At 36.4% G+C, this 23873-nt stretch overlaps 1 protein-coding gene across 1 annotated transcript; it reads left to right on the top strand.

Annotated features, from left to right (window-relative positions):
• Window positions 1-482: 482 nt before the first annotated feature.
• ERICH2 (glutamate rich 2) lies at window positions 483-20065 on the top strand (the record flags this gene model as incomplete). Its single annotated transcript, XM_082658791.1, has 7 exons — window positions 483-515; window positions 724-772; window positions 1001-1037; window positions 9275-9462; window positions 12864-12921; window positions 19229-19300; window positions 19944-20065. Exons 3-7 carry the CDS (start codon window positions 1022-1024, stop codon window positions 20063-20065), a joined length of 456 nt encoding a protein of 151 aa, XP_082514917.1. The 5' UTR covers window positions 483-515; window positions 724-772; window positions 1001-1021.
• Window positions 20066-23873: the final 3808 nt, after the last annotated feature.

The raw sequence follows: 23873 nt of genomic DNA, 5'->3' as shown, positions 1-23873 counted from the left end.
TTTATGTGTTGTTTTACTTTGTTAAAGTGGGAGGGAAAAGCAGTGTTGTAAACATACGCCACACTGAACTTATGGTTTCTGGGGGTCAGCTCAGTAGGAAAGGGGCACCTCAACCTGCTGTATTGTATTTGGATCCAGATCTAGGGTCCAAGTTACATAAACCCAAAAAGGTAACAGAGAATTAGAGGCTAATTTAATACATCACTTTTCTAACATGCAAAATTTTTTCCAGTAGCTCTTTTTACGTAAACTCCAAGGTGAACGGGGAAAAGGGGAAGCATTAATTTCTCTAGGCTTTTTTAAAATCTCATTTCATAAACCAGAAGAATGATGTTTTTCACTTAGGATGAAAGTAATGATACTAAAAACAAAATCAAAATACATGCTTACTACCCTGCTGACAGACCGAGTTCTGCATTCTATTTTATTTATATTCTAAATTTATACAAGTGTTTAAAGAAGTAAATATTTTGGTTTCTTGCAGGAATCATCTAGACAAGACAGAAGCTGTAAAGGTAATAGTATATAAAATAGTTTTTAGAACGCTTTAGTTCTATTTTACCATCAGTTTATATAGTTTTGGAACAATTGGCTTTAGTATAAAATTACATTTTAGCCTAGATAATAGAAATGTTCATATAAAGGTTATGAATAAATTATTTCAAATACCTCAAACTAAAATAATACTGATAATGCTAGTTTTTATTTCTGCTTCTCTTTTAGGCACCAAAATAAGGACAGAATGGCCAATTGCTAGTGTTTGATCCAAAGGGTAAATGATTTATTACTTAAAAAGAATATGTTTGACCACCCTTTTGTCCTAAATATTAAGAAGATAGTCTACAGGAATAGTTGAGTGTGGTTGAAAGACTTAGCAATTAAATCCTTTATTATACTGTCTGTCACTCAAACAATGCCTAAATATTTGCCAGTCAGGAATTTCTATTAAGCACATCACTACTGATAAAATACTGGGTTGATTTTTTTTCTTTTCTTTCAGAAAAAGTGATGATTGAACCAAATGGAGCAATGTCAGAGTAAGAAGATGTCTCTGGTTGTGCATCTGATCTATCACATGCCTTTTAAGCAATTAGAACTAGATAATGCAATCATTTGTCACCCAATTAAATTTGAAAGTCCAGAAATGCATGGATTAGCACTTAGCTTTTGCTTCAGTCAAAGCAATTGTTACTTAGATAAGAGGGCATTTAAAATGAAAACTGAATTTTGATAAAAATGTAGGGGTATAGATAATATTCAAACCTACTTTTTAAATGCTTAAACAGCAAGTATTCTGTATTTTACTTATATAACTTTCATCGCTCATTCCTGTTTCACTTTGATACTTGCTCTCTTCTTTGAGAATATCATTTTAAAGGAATACTTACCTTAAAATCAAACAGATTCTTTGTTTACTATGAGAAGAACCATTACTACTAAATTAGGAAAATAATCACCCTATCTAGTTGAAGAGATTGATATTAAAAAAAGAATCATAGTCCAGTTTCAATTTGGTAGCTAAATATTAAGTACCTGCTTTGTTCAAGGCACTGATTCTGATAATTCATCAGAGCCCTTCCTGATACGATCATCTCCTCTCCCCTTAAAAAAAATTCAATTATTTATTCCATGAAAAATTACACTTTGAAAGTTGATTGTAAAACACATTCATGGGGATCAATTATTGATAAATTGGCAGGTGCCATTCTAGTGGGATTCTATTCAAATTGATACTATTTTGAATTATTCTGAATATTATTGGCTGGGAAAAATTATACCTTATGCAACATATATTTCAATTTTCATACTGTCAAAGCTAAAAATTAAAATTAGGGTCCACCTTGACTTTTGTTGTAAATTATATATTAAAGATGTATTTTTATACTAAAGAGAAGGTAATGTATTACAGATCAATGACAGACTCTGTGCTTATTTCAGATTAAATGTTATAGACAACCAGAAAAAACTAAATGCCCCATTAAGTATATTAATCTGGATGTAATTATATATTATATATCCTATTACATGGTTGAATATCTTTAAATTAAAAATCTAAGAAAATTTTAGTAGTCTTTGAGGGAAATAGGATATAACTTTCAGTAATACTAATGGGAGTTAGTAGTCATTAGTGAAAATACATTCTATCATGTCTATGAACCCCAATGTTCATAGGCTGTGATAAGCAGTGTGGAACTGGAGCAAGGGGTAACCCACATCCTGAGGTAGTTAAAACCCAGGGGTAAATCAAATGCAGTCTGGGCCGAAATAGAAAAGCAGAGTGATGGCCTGTTTTGTTGATCTCATTAATAATTGCATCTGTTTATCAAACTGCTTTTTGCAAGGGCAGTATGATCATGTTCCCTTCACTTGCAGAGAAGAGTTTAGGTTTGGGTTTGGTTTGGTTGTTGTTTGGAGTGAGAGACAGAGGGATAGGTAGGTAGCCAGTAAGCTTCACAGGTGCATGGCTTTGTTACCTCAGGTACTCCACCCAGAGGTGAAGGTAAACAGAGCCAGTCCTGGAAAAAAAAAAGATCAAGTAGGAAAACAGAAAATCATGGGGGACCTTTACTTGAGGAACAGTGTGACTGACCTACAGAGTTGATGGATTTTCTCAGTATAGCTTTACATTCCACTCTCCACCCTGCTTCTGGCTCCATAGTCTGACAGGCAAGGGGAATTTCCCAAAAGGTCCTATCCAGGTTGGATTAGGGAAAACTAGAAATTTTCTTTTCCCACCAGTTCTTTGCTTTAATCTGCTGATTGATTCTTCATTCTAATCAGAGCCACAAGGAGTGTGTGAACTTTATAAACCAGGAGTTTCAAACTTCTCTGTACACAAAGCCCAAATAATTCATTTCCGTTTTTCCTCATGGATCCTCTCTGTCAAAGATTTTGTCTACCCAAAAAATGGCACTTAATTAACAAACTGTTTTCAGCAGTAAAAGTAAAGTATGTCTTTAATGCTGGACAAAGTGTTATAGATCTTGGACCTTTGATCTGTTGGTTTTTCGTCAGGCTTTCAAGTACACATAAAGATGTGAGGGGAAAATGGGTAAAGCAAACCCACAGCACTCAACTCTTGGAGTTTGAAAAAATTGCATCTATCGGTTATTCCATAATCGTATATTTTATCTTTTCTAAAATGTATGACACATTATTTTTTACTCCCATTTTTACACTTTAAGTAAATGCCTCTTTAGATGCAGACCAACATTGGCAAGCAAACTTTATACCTCACCAACACAAGTCTCTCTAAATGTAGCGAAGACAGTCTCAGAAAAGTAAGTTTTAATTAATTTTGTTTTTAGGCTCATGGTTTTTTTGGGTTTTTGTTTTTGTTTTTGTTTTTGTTTTGACCGCACCTCGCGGCATGAGGGGTCAGGGATCAAACCCTTGTCCCCTGCAGTGGAAGTGCGGAGTCTTAACCACTGGACTGCCAGGGAAGTCCCTCATGTTTGATAAATGTAAATCATTTTAAAACAAAGTTTAAAATATAAACTTTAAAAAATTATTAATTCCAATAGAAATCTGGGGACATTTCATAAATATGCCTAGTGTGCTTAACATACTAATTAATTCTAAAACCTAGGTTATCCACCCTCTGGTGTAAATATGTTCCAGTGGGATATCTAACTTGACTAACTCTCTAACCTTAGTAGATACTAAAGTAAATACTTCCCATCTTCCAAAGTAAAAATTTGAATTTTTCCTCAATTGTAATTGTATTTAAAGAAAATATATTTTAGAGTATGCTGGTTATCTATTTTTGTTAAATGGTTAGAAGCATTGGTATCATAAGTAATGTCACTTTCTCAAATGAAGTCAACAGATGATAGTTGAAGAGCAGGTTGGAGTTTGGTTCTCTGCTTCTTTGAGACTGTATACAAGATAGACTTTATATCAGAAAGTGAGCAGAAAAGGAATTCACATTTTACTGTTAAAATGATGATTTGGTCACTTCTCATATGTATTTTTATGGCATGTTCACTGCTTCTCAAATAGTAATATCCTATTTATCTTCAGGTCATTGAGTATGTTGGCTTCCTCCATGTTAGGACATTAAGATTATTAAAGGCATTTCAAATTATTCAAATATCCAGAACTAGACTAGCTAAATTCCCTTCTTTAGTGATATAACTTAGTGAATATATAAGTACCATATTTCATAGATTCTGAAGCATACATATTTTAACATCTCTACTTGACAATACTTTTTCTTTCTTAATGTCTTATGTCTTATAATGTGTAATATAATATGTCAGTATGTCTTATAATAAATAGGTGACAAATGTCTTATAATAAATAGGTGATATCTTTGGATGGACCTAGAGATTATCATAATAAGTGAAGTAAGTCAGACATAGAAAGACAAATATTATATGACATCACTTATATGTGGAATCTAAAAAATAATACAAATAAACTTATTTACAAAACAGAGACAGACTCACAAACCTAGAAGACAAATTTATGGTCACCAAAGGGGAAAAGTGGGGAGGGATAAATTAGGAATATGGAATTAACAGATACACACTACTATATATAAAATAGATAAAAAACAAGGTCCTACTGTATAGCACAGGGAACTATATTCAATATCTTATAATAACCTATAAAGGAAAAGAATCTGAAAAAGATACATATATATATGTGTGTGTATATATATGTATCTGAATCACTTTGCTGTACACCTGAAACTAACACAACATTGTAAATCAACTATAGTTCAATATTAAAAAAAAAAGAGGAAGAAAAAATGGTATCTTAGATTCAATGAAATACTGTAATTCGTGGCTGGGAAAAGGCAGTGAAGTCCTCCTTTTATCTAGATTAGATATTAGAGCGTATGAATTCTAGTAATTACTTGTGGTGACCTTTGGCATAATAGGACTCTAACCATGCTAGAAACTGGATACTTAAGTGACTTCTCAACTTTTCATGTGTAGGGTTTCTTCTTGGATGCTCTCTTACACAATTAGAAAATCAAGTAGGGCAGAGGTAGAAATGTAAATCATCTTTGCTTTGTATTTTTCATCAACAGAGTGGGGTTTTGCTTTAGCAGCATATACTGGGGAAGTGAAGATTCCATTCCCTCCCATAGTATTAAGAATATAACAAGCTGTTCAGCATACTTGCTAAAGCACTGTACAAATCACTAACATTACTACTAATGTTCTAGATTCACATTTCGATAGGGATAAAACAGAGCTACTATAACTTAGGGGAAAAAATAATAACACTTTACATCTTTTTATATCTTTCCATGAAAACTAAAAGTTGAATTTTTTAAACTCAGTAAAGGAGACATATTAAAAGAATCACATTAAAGGAGATACAAAAAACGAAATTGGGGTTATTTTTCCACCAGCATGGGTGCCTGTCTTTGTAAACAGAGTGCACCACACAAGACTCGTCTGTCTCAGTGTGTTATCTGTTGACAAGAGGTATCAGGCTTGAAGGCTAAAAGAGAAAATTAACCCATTTTTATCTCAGCCATTTAATGAAAAAGCAGGCTACTTTGTATTATGACCAGGGGTTAATATTAGTGTTGGACTCCATAAGCATACCATTTATTTTTTTTAATTTAAATTTATTTATTTATGGCTACGTTGGGTCTTCGTTGCTGCATGTGGGCTTTCTCTAATTGTGACAAGGGGGTCTACTCTTCGTTGTGGTGCGCAGGCTTCTCATTGCAGTGGCTTCTCGTTGCGGAGCACGGGCTCTAGACACGCGGGCTTCAGTAGTTGTGGCACACGGGCTCAGTAGTTGTGGTGCATGGGCTTAGTTACTCCACAGCATGTAGGATCTTTTCAGATGAGGGATCGAACCCTTGTTCCCTGCATTGGCAGGCGGATTCTTAACCACTGTGCCACCAGGGAAGTCCCAAGCATAGCATTTAGCAACGGTAAGAACTGACTTACAAACTTGAAAAAAAAAAACCTGAAGGCTAGTATTCCTTAAATAGTTTTATTCCATCATATCACAATGATATGCCAGGAACATTCAGGTAATGGATTGCTTATATACTCTATGTTAACTCTGAAAAGATTCTAAGAATCATTACACAATGACAAATGCCCAATAGAAATAGAATTTTAATCATTAGTAAAACTTATTTTTAATGCTTTTCCACAAAGAAGATATTGCATTTTAGCTTTTTATTGTTGGTGTATTATATTGTGTGTTTATATTAAATGTGTGTATGAACCCATATAGAACCTTAAACAGAATTGTGACCTAGAAAAGTGTTTTTCCACTATCTACTTTAACATTTAGTAAGGAAGTCTCTTCAAAAAATATTGAAAGTAAAGTTTCTTTAAAGAATTTAGAGTGAGTATCTCCAAAGACTATTGAAAATAAAGATATAGAAACAAATCTACAGTCTAAGATATGGTCATCTTCCTTCTTAAAAGAAAGCACAGGTAATAATATTTGTTTTATTTGAGTAACTGTAGCTTCTAATTCAGCCCTCCTTCTCTAGGACCTTTAGGATGTTGACAACTCGTAGGTCTGGAGCGGGTTGTGGGAATCAGTAATTTTTCAGACTCAGGTACCGGATGATTCTGATATGCAGTCAGGTGGGATCCATGGGTATACATTACATAAAATGATAATGATAGGGTATTCAATTTTAGAATGAATTGAAATACCTGTGAAAGCATGAACAAGTTCCGCCTATTCAACAATGGTTTACTGAGTGCCAGGCACTTGTTTAGAAGCTGTGGATATAATAGTTAGCAAATGGCCAAGATCCTTGCCCTTATGGAGTTCACATAGATAGCCAACTATTAAACACTAATAATAAACACAAATAAGACAGCCATATATAAATAAATGGCACCTGGAGGAGGGAGAACTATCTTAGATCTAGGGATCAGGAAACCTCTCTCATGATACTCAGTGTTTGTGAATTGAATGAGTTCCTGTGACATCACATAAAGTTCTTAATTCCCTATTATGACCATCCCTGATGACACCAGTGTGATGAGTCGGTGAACAGGCTGGGTACACACTGGAAGATTAGAGTGGTTATGAGCCGACGGAGACTGTAAAGGAAACAGGTAGATAGACTGAATAGCCCAGGCATCCCACTCTTGGAAGGACTTGTTATCCCTTTTGAGGATAGATAGTACCTTTTGCTTAGAGTGAGGAGTTTTCCCAGCTTTTTCTTTTTTTGGCCTGCTTTTTCTTAACATTGTCTTCTCTCAACCTTTCCTAGATTTCCTCATTTTCTTCTTTCTAACACCAGTGTTTCTACATTATTTAGAGTAGCTCATGGCCACACTCCCATCAAAGAAGACACCTCAAGACTTCCCAGACACTCAAAGTCTTACAAGAAGGGGATGATGTAGCACAAGTTAAGGTTGAAACTGAAATTCATCTGTAGAGCCAAAAAACTGGGCAAACTCAGTAGTGTTTCCCAAAGAGATAATTTTAGGAAACAGAGGGTAAATTTTTTTTAAATTACTTTAATAGTAGTATATTTTAATGTGTATTAGAAAAAAATAATATAAGACCTGGTTAAGAATATGGACTCCAGAGCCAAAATGACTCCCAGATCTACCTTAATTAGTGGTGTGAAGTTGGGCAAGTTATTTAACCTGTCTGTCTCTCAGTTTCATCTATGAATGGGATAAAAATAGGACACACCTCATTGATGAGAGAATTAAATGAGTTGAGAGAATTAAATGAGTTAATATATGTAGTATTCAGAAGAGTAATGGCGTATAATATTTGCTGTGATTATTATATCTTACTTTTATTAGTACCTCCATCAGTTTTGTGGATGATAATATTTATGATCTGGCAAAATTTCTAAGTTAAAAAAGTAAATTTAAAAAAAATGAAGTAAATAGTATAGGTGATACTCTCATATGGCAAAATGGATGAAGATAGTATATTACTGAAATTTGGAAAATGTTTCAATAGCTTGTGCCATGGAGGTTTTACCTCTTAAATATTTCTCTAATATATCTCCTCCTCTCAATCCCTATTTTAACAATGCCCTGTCATCCATCTCTTTCACCTGGACTTTTAAAAGACACCTCTAACCACCTCTCTCCCTGCTCTTTTTTTTTTTTTTTTCTGTCTGCCTTCAAATACACGTTCCACCCTGGTATCCAGGTATTCCTGCAGAAATTCAGAATTGATCATACTTGTTTCCCTACTTAAATCTTTCATGACTACTTTGTTTCCCTACTTTTAAATCCTTCATTCTTAGGATAAAGTTCTAACTCCAAGGCCCACAAGACTCCATTATCCAGCTTGTACCCCTCTGGCTACATCTGTCACCATTTCAGCCTCAATTTTGACCCATATGCAACAACAAAGTGCTTGTAGCTCCACACACATTCTTTTTTCACTGGTTCATGCTGTCCCCTCTCCTTGGAAAAACTGATCCACTCAGACCAGGATGGGGCTCTCCTTTGGTCTCCCATGTACCTAGTACACATCTTTATCACTTACTGCCATACTGTTTTATAATTATCCATTATGTTTCTGACTCCCCAGTTAGAGTGTGAGCACGCTGAGGTCAATGACTGTTCATTTTTGTGTTCCTAGGGCTCAACGTAGTGCTGGGCACTGAATGGGTAGTCAGAGTAGTGCTTATTTTTTATTTTTCAGTCATCTATGTTTGGTCATAGGTACTGTGACTTGACATTAAGAAAAATCATTAATAATGTTATGTAACTTCTGGTTATATCTGGAACACTTCACATGTATCTCCTCCTAATCTGTGTGTGTGTGTGTGTGTGTGTGTGTGTGTGTGTGTGTATACAGAGAGAGAGAGAACTTTATTCTCAAGTATCCAAGCAGTGACTACTTGCCTAAGAAGAATTACTTTTCAACCTCTATAGTCTTACTTTTACTTTCCAAGCTCTATTTTGCATTTACATTCCTATAAGAAAAATTTAAGAAAAGTATTTCTGTGGATAGAATAGCATTAATTTCTTTTTTTCTGGAAGTTATTATATTCTTTATAAACAAAACCGTTTTCCATTTATTACAATTTCAAGCACCAAACAACACTAACATCAGCTCAGGATTATCGGTTTGGGTTTTTTCCTGTTTCACTTAGCAGTTTTATTACCTTTTTTGGAAATGGAAATCAGGTAAATTTATTGCAGTGCTGTTTAGTCATGAAAAAAAATCCAGAACAGGAGGACATGTAGTAAACATGTACACTTGCTACATTATAATTTAGGAGTGACCATTTTAAATTTTTGAATACATTTCAATATTTATTGATTAAATTATATGTATTCTTTTCTAGGTGAAATGAGCAAAAATGTAGTCATTACAGAGCAGGAGAAAAATAATGAATATTCCCCTGAGGATACTGATGACAAGTTGTCTGAATCAACAGATGATGATGGTGAGGATGATACCAATGATGAAGATAATGAGGAAGACAGTAACCCTAATAAGGATACTCATGCCCCATTAGAGTTAATGACAGAAGTAAGTTTTACTCGTATGTTATAACTCAAGAAACTTAAAAATATTAAAATAGCTGAATAGTATATAGTCTTGCAGACTAAAAAAAATGGTCAAAATATCCTTGCCCACACACAGATGCTTACCTCGTTACTCATCTTTCTTACTACTTTCACCAGGGTAGAGGTGAGTGAAGATTCTAGAAGTGACTCAAAGTATTCTGGTAAAGGCAGAAGCAGGAATAAGAGAAGTTTGGGCATAAGACTCTTCAAGGACTACTTTAAGGAAAACTTTTTACTTACTGGGTACCATGCTAGTTACTTGGGATATTTAGAGATAAATAAGAAAGACATGACCTTACCCTTGAGAACTAACAGGCACATATTATGTATATAATGCAATTTATAATAAAAGGAAATATGTGCTAGTAGAGGTGTTTGGAAAGTTCTCTGGGAACTGGGAGGATTGAGTGACTAATTGAGAAAAGAAGCAGGAGAAATGGGTAAAGGAAGGATTTTTAGAGGAAGAGACATGAATGGAATCTTAGAAACTTGAAGAGGGATGTGTAGGAATTCATCTGGTAAACATATCAAGGAGGTGTTCCTGGCATAGGAAACAGCATTGGCAAAGGCATTGAAGCCTGAAACGTCACATGCGAAAATTGTACATAAACGTTTACGGATAATTCTATGGAGAACAAAACAGTTGTACCTCACTTGTTGTGGTGTCACAGTCTACCTTTAATTAATATTACACAACTTCATGTATATCATAAGAACTTCATAACAGTACATTTTCATTTCCCCCTTCTCATCCTTTGTATTTTTGTTGTCATGTGTTTTACTTGTACATGTGTTATAAGCCCCACAATACATTGTTCTTTTTGTTTTAGATGGTTAGCTATCTTTTAAAGAGATTTTCTTAATGGAAAATATCTTCTTTTGGAAGGCATTTCTGGAGTTCTACATAGCTCTGTGTAGATCCAAATTTCTACCTGATATTATTTTCCTTTTACCTGAAAAGCTTCCCTTACTATTTCTTATAATGCAGTTCTGCTGAAAATGAATTCTCTCAGCTTTTGTTTGTCTGAAAAGTCTTAATTTCACCTTTATTTTTAAAGGATTTGATAGCTGGAGATTCTATGGTGGGGGGCCATGTTTCTTTCAGTACTTTGAAAGGTTGCTCCATTCTCTCACATTTTGCATAGCTTTAGACAGGATGTCTGCTGTTATTCTTATTTTTATTTACATGTATATGTCTTTTTTACCATCTTTCAAATTTTTTTCATATGTATTAGTTTTGGCAATTTGATTATGATATGCCTTGATGTGACCTATTTCTTCTGTTCATTGAGATTCTTGGACCTATGAGTTTATAGTTTTCACCAGGTTTGGAAAATGTTCAGTTATTAAGTCTTCAAATGTTTTTTCTGATCTCTGCCCTCCCTCTCTTCATCTGGGCTACAATTATACATATGTCAGATCACCCAATATCATCACTGATGTTCCCTTTTTTTCATGTTTTTTTCTATATATTTAAAAAATTATTTATTTTTGGCTACACTGGGTCTTAGTTGTGGCACATGGGCTCTCTAATTGTGGTGTGCAGGCTTAGTTGTCCCACAGCAACTATGTGGGATCATAGTTCCCTAACCAGGGATCGAACCCATGTCCCCTACATTGGAAGGCAGATTCTTTACCACTGGACCACCAGGGAAGTCCCTCTATGTATTTTATTTTAGAAATTTCTAATGCTCTTTGTTCAAGTTCATGATCTTTTCTTTGCAGTTATAATCTGCTGTTAAGTCCATTTCCCTCCTTCTCTCCCTCTCCCTCCCTAGCCCCATATATATGCATATATATTATTCATTTTAGGTATCCTGTTTATCATCTCTAGAAGCTTTCTTTAAATATTTTTGTAACTATCATTTCTCACCTCATCATGTTCAGATTTTCTCTACTTTTGAGCATATGGCATATATTTATAATGGCTATTTTAACATGTTTCTCTGCTATGCTATCACCTCTGTCAACTCTAGGTCAGTTTCTATTGATTAAGTTTTCTCCTGCTTATAGGTCATATTTTCCTGCATCTTTGCATGCCTGGTAATTTTTTACCAAATCCTAGATGTTGTAAATTTTATGCTCTTGGATACAAACTTTTGTTGTTGGACTTTGATCTGGGACAGTTGAGTTACTTGGAAATAGGTTTCTCCTTTTGAGTTTTGGTTTTTAACTTTGTTGGGAAGATCCAGGGCAACCTTTACAGTGTAGGGACACTACTAAGGCCCCTTAAGTCCCCTTATGAGGACTCTTCCCAGTGCTCTCTGTATTAAGAGGACCTTCCACTCTGGCTGGAGAGAACATGAGTTCTTCTCAGCCCTGTGTGAGGTCCAGTGAGTATTCCATCTGCTCATTCTAGTGATTCTTTCTCCAGCCTCAGTTTCTTCATACTCATATGCAGATCAGTACCAGCCAAAGACTCTTTAATATTACTTCATGTCCCTATCTCTTGCAGCGTAAACCTAGTATACCTGTAAATGGTTCAGAATATGTGACACACAAGCAAGAATAATTATCTGAGTGTAGGCTTCTTTTTTTAATGGAAGGTGTCTAAATAACTAATAATAGAAGATCAGTAAATTGTGGAGCCTAAGTAAGTAAAAAAAATAAACAAGAATATTTAATTCCATGGGGAGAAAATGACCATGAAATGTGGTGTATTTTTTAAAAGTTACTGAATAATCCTAGTTTTTGTAAATATATATGTGTTCATTTATGGAAAAAATACTAAAATGATGTTCATGGAGATGTTAAAAATAAACATCTGTAAATGGTAAAAATGCTATTTAATGCTATTAAATTGGGGACAGAATGTGTTTATTTAGCATTTAAATTTCCTACCTACAAAAATATACATACAAATATGCATACAAATATTACTTTGTAGTAAAAAAACTACAATAAAAATAGTAAAAGCAAAACTAGATGGTATAAGGGCAATCAATACTGGAAAATATTGAATATACATAATTGTAAATCTATATTTTTTTACTAAGTATTGTCGTGTAATTATGTATTAAGTTCACAAATAAAAGCTGTATCTGAACCAAAGGGATATTAAGGTGATTAAAGTCTTCAGAGTCTATGCCAGTTGAATCAACCTACATATTCTCAAATTGTTCAGTAGTGTGTACACTGTGTGGCTGCAGCAAAGCAGAGGTATCATACTTATTCTGTGTGGCCTTAAATAGTCCTTAAATAGTCCTCATTAACTGACTGATTACAGACTCAGCCCTGGAAAAACAAGTAAAAGTTAAAAGCAAAATAGTTAATCATTAATGGAATATTTTCTAGGGAGTTTATAATTGACATTTAAATTCTCTGTGAAACTACGTAGCTGAAGAATTTCTGAATGTTTTCCAGTTCCTGAGATCAGAAATGGGCCAAGACTACCATCTGGCAAAAAAATTATGTCAGAAGAGTAAGTACAAAATACTTTTCCTTTTTCCAATCTTCTCTGTTTCCAAATACATTCCATAATATATAAGATGGTCTGATTATCATACATCTAATGAATTCTCTGATAGTGTCTCAGTGAATCCTTGATAGTAAAAATTGGTATAAGGACTAATTTAGACTTCTAGAGTAACTTTGAGTGGGATAAAATGACAGAGACTAATTACACCATTAAAAAATAAGTCAAAACCCTTAGCCTCATGATAACAGGTTGGTAGCATTGTGCCTTTAGATTCAAAGAAGTGTTGTGTAGTGCAGAAAGCCTTACTTAACAGGCAATTATTCCACAAATATTTGAGTACCTACGTGTGCCAGGCACTGTTCTAGGCACTGGACAGATAATGATCCCACATTTATATCTAGTTTCAGACAGATAAATTTATCTGTAACTAGTGTGTCACAGATGATAGGTGCTATGGAGAAAAATAAAGCAGGGAAGAAGGAGTAGAAAATGCTGGGAGGGAGGCAAAGCAGTTTTAAGTAGGATGGTCTAGGAAGGCCTCACTGGAAGACTAGAGCAAACACCTGAAGAAGTTGAGGAAGTGAGTCCTGTCATCTGGAGGAAGTGCGTTCCAGGCAGGACTAATAGCAAATGTGTTGAGAATAAGCCAGGGAAAGTATGATAGGAGATGAGGTCGGAGAGCTTACAGCTTACAGGGGTTGTGCAGATTGCATAACCTTTCGCAGCTTAAGGACCGTGGCTTTTTCTCTGAGTGAGGTGGGAAACCACTGGACACTTTTGAGTAGAGGAATGATATGAACTACCTTATTTTTCTGTCTTTGGGTTTTAGTGGTTTGACTTGACGTTCAAAATGGTGGTGGTTTTCTTTGTATTTATTTGAGGATTTCTTGGCCATTAACCTTCAAAGATTGCCTCTGCCATATTCTCTCTCTTCTCTTCCTGGGTCTCCAATTACACATAAATTAGACTTCTTTTTCATGGTGTCCCACATGTATCTTATACTCAGCTCTGTTTTTTCCATTTCTTTCTATTTCTATGCTTCAGTTTGGATATCTTCTACTGACCTGTTTTTGAGTTAATTTATCCTATCCTTTTTCTCTTACTTCATTAGTCTTAGTTATTTTAAAGGAGAAAATGGCAACTCTACAATTAAACTTTATTAATAATGGACTTGAAATATTAACTATTGTAGACCTGTCTTATGGTTAAAATCTTTTAGTGAAAATGTAGTGTAGGGACATGGGGTCTACTCTCCCTTGCCTCACAGAGTCCCCACTGTGGATACAGAACTTCTTAAATCATTGGCTAATTTTTAAAATGGGTTTTTTGAATGCTTTAACACTACCTATTTTATATCCAAAATAATTTGCCTTGTTTAATCCTTTTAAGCATTTTTGACCTTTAGAGCCATCGAATAAAATATTTCAATCAAAACTGCTTCTGGTGGCCCACAAACAGAATTTCCAATCAGAAAGAATCCTTAGAGAGAGAATCATGTCCAATCCTCTGTTTTTATAAATAGTGAAACTGAAGCAGAGAGCGGTTAAGCAGCTTGTGTAGCCCTGCTCAGGGAGCAAGTGACACAGCCAGGACTGGAACCCCAGCCTCCTTTTCCCTCAACTACTTTTCTTCTCTGTGTGGCTGGTATAGAAGGGAGTGATTTTGTAGCTCTAGCTCCCAGTTCTCTTGAGTTTTTCTTGTGGAGCCTAATTGTAGGAAAATTTACATATTATATTATATTTATATATTCATCAATCATTTTAGAAAAGCCTCTGGCTAAAGCTTACAAAATATAGACACTGATATCACCACATCTGTCAGTAAGTTTTGGCTGTTAGCCCAAACTGTAAACAGCAGGTGCTCAGTATAATGCTTATGGACCTGACATACCAGTGCACGTGCATTAAGGGCCAGGTCAATGGGGATGAAAAAGTTCAAACTGATATATCTTAATGGGATTATATTCCTTTAAAAACTCACTCCCTTCCTTCCAACCAATAAATATTGAGCACTAACTCTGTACCAGACATTATGCTGGGAGCTGGAGAGAAAGCAGAACTCAGAGCACACATGCTCTAAACCCTTTTGGGGTTGATATCAGACGTGGTTTGCACTCTTACTGACTCATCCAGTAATGCTGTTTACTCTCTTCTGTCCATGGCAAATAGTGGTGCCTCTAAAACTAAGGACTAAACTCTAGGAAAAGAAGCTATGGAGTGCCCTAAGGCAGGCACCATGATCCAGGGAGCCAGATGGGAAAGAGCTGCTCCCAAGAGGAAGAAGAGGCTGATGGGAAATGTGAGCAAGAAGGCCCAGAGAATGAGCATAGAGAGCAGGGGTGTGCAAAGTAAGATTGGCTACCCCTGAGGCAGATTGCCAGGCAAGGATGTGAAAATTAGGGAGGCCCCGGTTTTGCAAAGCCAGGCAAGTTCAAGGAAGAACAGAGAGTTGTAGACAGACTGTTCCAGGGAGAAGGAAGTGCTAGTTCTTTGATGCAGATAGGAACGCTTGGCTGAGGGCTTACCCAAAGTCCCTCTCTGTGTTCAGAGCAACAGACAAAACAAATTTTTTTCATCTAGCATGGACCCTAAAATATTATATGTAAATTCTTACAGCATAGATATTCTTTTTCTAAAAATTTTTTTGAAGGATAGTTGATTTACAATGTTGTGTTAATTTCTACTATACAGCAAAGTGATTCAGTTATACATATATATATATACATTCTTTTTCATATTCTTTTCCATTATAGTTTATCACAGGATATTTAATATAGTTCCCTATGCTATACAGTAGGCTCTTATTGTTTATCCACTCTATATATAATAGTTTGCATCTACTAACCTCAAACTCCCAACCCGTCCCTCCCTCATCCCCCCAGCTTGGCAACCACAAGTCTGTTCTCTCCAGCATAGATATTCTTTTGTCTCTTTCTTTTTCCCCCCATCTTCTAGCTCTTCCATGAAACACTCCACCTTTCTCTATGTATATATTTATAAAGTTATGCATGTAAACATAGATTGTGTATTTACATTTTTATGTATTTATATATGTATATATTGAACACCTACTATGGGAACATTAAACATACATTGTTTAATTCTTACAGCAATTCAATGAGACAGATGTGATTAACCTCATTTTACAGATGAGCAAAGTGAGGCTAGCAAGGAGAACTAATTCACCCAAAGTCACACAGCTACCCAGTGGTAAATCTAGGATTAGATCCCAGGTCTGGCTTGAGAGCCTATGATTTCTTGCTATATTTCCATTTCCTCATTTGACTAATAAGCTTATATTTCTGGTTAAGTAGGCAGAGACTTGGAAAAGAGATGCTTTTATGAATCAATCAGATTGAAATGGCTCCTATAAGTTGACTAATATATTTTTTATTTGTATCTAAGGCAACTAGTTTATATGAAATAGTGCATCTTTGTCCCTGCAGAAATGTTTTACAAATCCACTCTCTTGAATAACCAATCACCGTATCATCATTTGTATCTTCACTTGGCTGCAGGGCTTCCCATCCTGCATCCCAGGTGCAAATGGGTTCTTTTCTTTTTATCCTGCCTTCTAAAAAAGTTGTTGGTGAAGCCTTGGAAAAGTGGTTTTTAAATGAGACTGCAAGTCAAGAGTCCCAAGTCTCATGATTGACTGTGAGATTTTCTGTCAGTCTTCCCATTTCTTGGTCTCTTTACCTGCAGTCCAATCATCTCAGGGTGCCAACACTTCTGCTCACAGGCAGCCCGAGATTCTACAAAAATAACTTTTAAGCCTTGAAGACCTACTCTGTCAATTATAATAATTGTAAATGTTTAAAAATAATGGCCTGAAAACCAAAATGGTTCTCATCATCATGGGTCTAACACAAATACAGATGTATCTTCAGAAAAGAAAGTTCCTATAAAGTTTTCTATTTATTTATTTATTTATTTATTTATTTATTGCGGTACGCGGGCCTCTCACTGTTGTGGCCCCTCCTGTTGCGGGGCACAGGCTCTGGACGCGCAGGCTCAGCAGCCATGGCTCACGGGCCCAGCCGCTCCGTGGCATGTGGGATCCTCCCTGACCAGGGCACGAACCCGTGTCCCCTGCATCGGCAGGCGGACTCTCAACCACTGTGCCACCAGGGAAGCCCTCTATTTATTTTTGAGTAAAATAAATCACCCTTTCTTATTAGCCTAGAGTATAATTTTTATCAAGGCATAAAAGGACTGCTTCCTATTCAGTTGTCTATATTCATTTATTCCTTTTTTTTTTTTTTTTTTTTTAATGTTTTGAAGGCTCCACCTCTGTGTCAGGTACTCTCTTAGGGCTGCAACAGTGAACAAGACCAACAGTCTGTGTACCCTAGCACAGCCTCCTGTCTGAGGGCCTTAGAGCTCCGTGGGCAGCAGAATCCCCAGCTCCCTGCCCCAGCCCTTCAGCCAGAAGGAGGCATCACTGCACACTTAGGAGGGAACCAAGCCTTTCTCCAGGCCCAGAACCACTCCAGGAAAGCTAATAATCAACATTTATTCAGCACCTACCATGCACCAAGGACTAAACTAAGTATTTATCTTTATCCATTATCTGTTTGATGCATCAGAACAGCCTGATGTGGTCAATAGTATTATTACAGATAAGGGAACTGAGGTACAGAGGCATTAAATGCTTTCACCAAGGTGACCCAGCTAGACAGTGGCAGAGCCAGGGTTCACATCTGACAGTCTTTCTTCAGGGTCCATACCGGCCTCTGCTTATGGGCCCCGGTTGGGAAACAACTCCCAGAACATCAACTGCATGTGCTAAGGGCTTCTCTTGCCTTTTTACAAACCCTACTAGCCTGTCAAAGGGTTTTTTATTTATCACCTAGGATGGATATTGCAGGGCTAAGCTTCAAAGCAGATACCTTTCCGTCACTCTGACAATTGCCAGCATTTTTTGTTAAACGCTGAGAATAGCTGATGCCATGCTCCACTCCCATGGAATAATCCTAACTCCAACATGAAACTTTCTAAGCTGTGTTCCAAGGAATATTAGTTCAAGATTTCTTAGTAAGTGTTCCACCAAAAAAGGATTCCATGGGGATAATAAATTGGGGAAACCACATTCTCCTCTCTGTAAGATCCATAGTAGTTATGAGCATATTAATGGCTATGTAAAATCCTGCAGTTACTCCTTACTATAAGCTTTACCTGATTAACTTCATTAGCCTAATTTCCCAAATGCATATTAACATCTTAAGAAACTAGTATCTCAAGGAGCAAGTTGGAGAAACTCTGCTCTAGAGAGAGGCTTAGCCTCAGAGAAAGATTTAGACTGCTAAATTATTTTAGTCTAAGTTAAAATGTACAAACAGTCACTTTTATCAGAAGCCTTAGAAGATGTATAAATACCCCTAGAAGCCTTAAAAGCATGTTCTGAGCAGGTGCACATTCATGCTAACCCAGATTGATGGTACATTGTTATATATTAGGAATTAGGAAATAAAGACCGTGGTTTAGTGTGTCAGGATGAAAGCCATATGGGGTGAGGCCCTCTGAGCCATTGGGGCCTAAGTGAACCATCCACAATTCTCTGTCTCACTGTTAGCCAGGCAAATAGCACGCTTGATGTTTCAGTGCCCCCTGGGGGCCATCAAGATATTACGCAGGAGTCACAACATTTAAATGGATGATGCAGAATTATGAATACACCTCAAGGCAGGTAGGAAGAAGGCAGAGAGAGAGATCTGTAGAGCAAGATCTAAAAAAATAAATAAACTAGCCTAGAAAACTCTGAAACAAAAGGTGTAGATCTTTCTGGGCTCTAGGACATTGGTAACATACTAACAGGCCTAAAAAGAAATCTATTGATACGGTCCAAAGGAAAGATGACACATTCACATGAAGGATCAGCAAAAAGGAATAAATAGCACTTAAAAACAATGGGTCTGATGAAGAGGTGAGGGTGCTGTTAAGTAGGCGATGACTAGGGTGTCATTAATAAAGTCTCCATGTTTTGCGGGATTTGCACCTTGTTTGGGGAATGCTTATAGTCAAGAAACACTTTGGCTACAGGCCCATGAGGGAAGCCTCATAGTGATAGAGATTTCCTTCTTTGGACAGGAGGTAGAAACTAGAATGAGGATTATTTCCCTTACAAAGCACCTAAGATAAGTAGAACATTTTCTCTATTTGCACTTAGATATACCCATGGTATAATTGTTGGTGGTTTTGCTTTGTGCATTTTCACTTACTCTCATTGACAGTTTCAGTCTCATTCTGAAGACGCTGTTTGCTGAAACACTTCAAACACTAATAATATGCATTCTGTTGTCCATTTTCAGTCCTAATCTATGAACCAGAAAATCCTGAGGCCAAGGAGTTTTCCTCACTTATTGAAGAAATGCTGCTGATGGGTAAATTTAAAAATTGAAATTACTTCTTTCTCATAGAACTATGAGCAGTCACTATTTAAAAATCCATTGCCCCAGGAGATTGGCAAAGTACATCCTCATGAAGTGGTTAAGAAAAGGCTAAATGGTTGTCTTGGATGGTTTCATGAAACCGGCTTGTCCTCTGTGGATGGTCAAGATGACTCCCTTTCCTCTGTGGGGTGGAACTGCCCAAGCAAAGCAGGCTCCCTGGGCACGAGGTATTGGGCACTGACAGAGTCCTCAGAGGGAACAGAACCTGCTAATTGTGCCAGGCACTAAAGGGATTATCCCACAGTTCCAAGCAAAGCCAGTACCCTCTAAACCACCCTGAATCTCACTTTACTCTTATTCTATTTAAGTAAGAATTAAGTTGACGGGAGTAAAAAATATTTTTATAGACCAATGTTTTAAATTTATTTTAAATCCACAAACATCTTTATGCCAGTAAGAATATGTTCTTTGTACTACTGCTTTGACCCTACATGCAGTTAGCAAACTTCAGCTCAGTTCTCACATTCCAAAAATATGTATTTCTTAGTGGCGGGGAAAACAAGGAGAATTGTGATTTTTTGAGGGTAGAAATACTAAGAAACATTTAAAGCAAGTCTTTCCCTTTCTGTGGCAGAGAAAGCTCAAAATCTGGAGGAAGATGATGAAGAGAGTGAAGAGGACAGTAGTGGTGAGAGTGAAGGGGAGAGCAGTGAGGATCCAAGTGAAGAAAGCTCTGATGAATGTGAAGATGGGTGATGACAGTTGCTGCTATAGTTTAATCTTCGTGTATGTTCATTACTGTATACTATGGAAATACAAAGAAGAGAGCTGCATTTCAGTCTAACTGTTCTTTATTTGGTACAGAGTTCTTTTAATTTATCCATATTAGTTTGAGCTCCTTCTTAATATTTAGATTTTAGCTCAAGGTGAGCTACTCAGAGAGGGAAGTAATCATTGAAAACACATAGCACTAACTATGTGCCAGGTGCTGTTCTATATACATTAATTTGTTGAATCCAACAGACCTATGAGGTTAGCACTATTATCATTCCCATTCAACAGATGAGAAAACTGAGGCCCAGAGAGGGTGAGTCATTTGCCCAGCATCATATACCTGTTGATCGGTAGAGCCTAGATTTGCATACAGACATTATGGCTCCAGAATCCATACTCCAAGCCCCTCCCATGTCCACTACTTTAGGCATTTTATATCATTTGTTTCATGTTCTTTATAGCACATATCAGTACCTGAAGTTCTTATTTAATTATTCTTTTTTTTAAGGTTTTATTTTATTTTATTTTACTTTGGAGTATAGTTGATTTACAATGTTGTGTTAGTTTCAGGTGTAAAGCAAAGTGATTCAGTTATACATATACCTATTCTTTTTCAAATTCTTTTCCCATTTATATTATTACAGGATGTTGAGTAGAGTTCCCTGTGCTGTACAGTAGATCCTTGTTGGTTATCTATTTTAAATATAGCAGTGTGTATATATATATGTCAATCCCAAACTTCCAATTTATCCCTCCCCTAATTTATTCTTTTATCTTCTCCCTTCTTGTCAGAAAATGTAACCTCCATAAGCAGGACTTTGTCTTTTCACTGTTATATCCCTAGCAACTGGACAAGTGCCTGGAAAATAACGGGATGTGTATACCAAGTGAATGAATGAGGTGAAAGTTAATGACAATGTTTATATTCTTTCATAAAATATTTATAAGACTTTATTATACTATTTATGTATCAATCTACATTATTTTGCTGATTCTGTATTCCTTGATGAATTTCCACCACCTTCAAATTAGGTTGTAAGGTAACTGATGTAAAAATGAGAAAAATATTCCTAAATAATTTGTTTTGAGTGTGCCAATCTGATTTGGGGTTAGGCAGTTTGAATTTTTATTCTTATATCAGCAGAGTATCATGTCATATCCAAAATGCTTAAAGCATAATTCATTCTTCGGGCATTTTGTAGCATGCTAACATTCAGAGGGAGGAATTAGGCCACACCATTTTATAGGAGTATCTGAAAGAAGTGAAGACAGGTATGTATAATCATCTAGTTACATAAATAGTCAGATAGCACTGAAGGGCTGGCTGATGGAGACCGCAAGAACCACTTGTTCTTTTCATTTGTGGGGTGTTTGTTATTCCTTCCTACCATAGGAAAACCATCGTATGTCAATCTGATGTCACTTACCTGATTTTGGAGCCCTCCCCATAAGAAGGTCATTAAATACCCTAAAACTGATATTGCAGGCTAAATTAGTTACACTAGTGAAACTTTAGTTTTCTTTTAAAGGAACAGGCAAGTTCTGAGGGAAAAACTCTGAATAAAAGACCATGATATTACAGACCATATTATAGCTACATCGAAGTATTCGTGAGGTTGGATCATGCGGGATAATCCATATTTATGGGTATGTACCCTTTATCCATATTCTTCATCCTACTTGCACTCCTTTTGGTTTTGTTTTTTTAAGTTTTTTTAATTTGATGTGGACCATTTTTAAAGTCTTTATTGAATTTGTTACAATATTGCTTCTGTTTTATGTTTTGTTTTTTTGGCCGTGAGACATGTGGGATCTTAGCTCCTTGACCAGGGATCAAACCTGCACCCCCTGCATTGGAAGGCGAGGTCTTAACCACTGGACTGCCAGGGAAGTACCCTACTTGAACTCCTTAATCAGTGTAATTTAGGGTGTTGGCGTAACCTGACATAGGCATGTGTGTCTGTATGTGGTAGCTAAATATAAAATCTAATAGCTAAACATAATCTGCAAAGTATTTTTTATTGTTTTATGTAAGTATTTTATATTATTTAACTCACTGGCTTCTCAGTCCTATGAGCAAGCTATTATATTGTCCCCATCAGTTACACAAATTGAATTTGGGATGCTGGGCATATCTAAGGGTAAATATTGACTGGGGTAGTGGAATTCAGATGAGGAAATTAAGACTACGAGATGCTAGGTCATGTTTCAGTATGAGAGATCTAGTGAATCTTGAACCCGTGTTCTGTGCTGCTTCACACGGAGCTAAACTGTAGAAACTGTTTATGAATCAGCAAACAAGTATCTATATAGACAGTTCAGTTCCAGACCTTTGCCTTCTTCAGAACGTTACAGTGGTGGGAAAGAATCCAAATATTCAACTATTTGCAAATGTACAAAATGTCCACTCAATGGACTTAAGATGGGAACCCACCAAAATAGTTTCATTTATTCAATCAATATTTACTGAAGGCCTACCAAGTATACCTGCTCTTAAAGAACACTGGCACAGTTGAAATGCAGGGTGATAGGAAGTCCAGGGTGCTGAGGGAGCATGCAGTAGGGGTACCTAACCTGGGCCAGGTGTCCAGGGAAAGCATTCAGAGGGAAGTGGAGTCTAAGCTGAGAAGGTAGAATGAGGGGGAATTAGCTACAAGAAGAGGATGTGGGGAAGAGCATTCTATCAGTAGATACATTCTGAGTCCAGAAAGTAAATAGGTATGGTTGGATCGCAAAATGAAAATGAACCAGTTAGAGCCGAGACAGATGAAGCTGTGTTCATAAAGACGCTGGGAAATGGTGGATCTTACAAGCTGTGTTAAAGTTTGAACTTTATCCTTAAAGTAGTGGGAGGCCACTGAGAGATTTTAAGGAAAATAATGATTGTATTTTAGAAAGAGCATTCTAGTAGCCAGGTAGAAAAATATGTTCTCAAACTACAGGTCATGATCCATTGGTCAGATATGAAATCACTGTAGTGAGTCACCAATAGCTGTTTTTTTTTTTAAATTTAAATACATAGAATAGAAAATAGCACACATTGCAAAAGAGTATATGGGAATTATGGTTTTGTGAAACTTTTCATTCAGAGTGTGTGTGTCCTAGATCTTGATGTGAAATGTATTTCTTCCTATGGATCTCCATTTTTAAATATATGAAAGTATAGAGAACAGACTGGAGTGGAATACAGAACTCCACTGTTACATAATTCTAGCAGTTCAGTACTGTAGCCTGAAAGAGGTAGTAGCAGAGATGCAGTGGAACAAAGATGTTATTTTAGAGGTAGAAAGAACAGACAGAAATTAGTGATGAATTAAATGTGGGGAGAGGTAGAGGTCAAGGATGACTCCCAGCTGGGTAACTGGATGCATGATAGTGGTGATATCACCTGAAAAAGGAGCACAGAAAGAAAAGCAGATTTGCTGGAGAATATGGTGGTTCACTTACACAGGTTGAATATAGGAAGTATATTGTTTTCTATGCTGTAACAAATTAAAGCAACTTAGTGGCTTAAAACAGTACAAATTGATTATCTTACGGTTCTGGAGGTCAGAAATCCAAAATGGATCTCACTTGGCAAAAACCAAGGTATCAGCAAGACTCCATTCTTTCTGGAGGCGCTAGGAGGGAATGTTTCCTTGCCTTTTTTTTCCAGCTTCTAGAGCCCTCCTGCATTCCTTGGCTCAGGGCCCCATTCTTCCGTGTTCAAAACCAGCACTGTCTGACTGATGCCTTTTCACATTGCCATCTCTCTAGCCCTCTCTCCCCTGTTGTGATTTTTGTGAAATTA

Source organism: Grampus griseus, assembly GCF_964374135.1.
Source record: "Grampus griseus genome assembly, chromosome: 7".
Classification (NCBI taxonomy): domain Eukaryota; kingdom Metazoa; phylum Chordata; class Mammalia; order Artiodactyla; family Delphinidae; genus Grampus; species Grampus griseus.
This window is presented reverse-complemented; position numbering and strand designations above follow the sequence as displayed.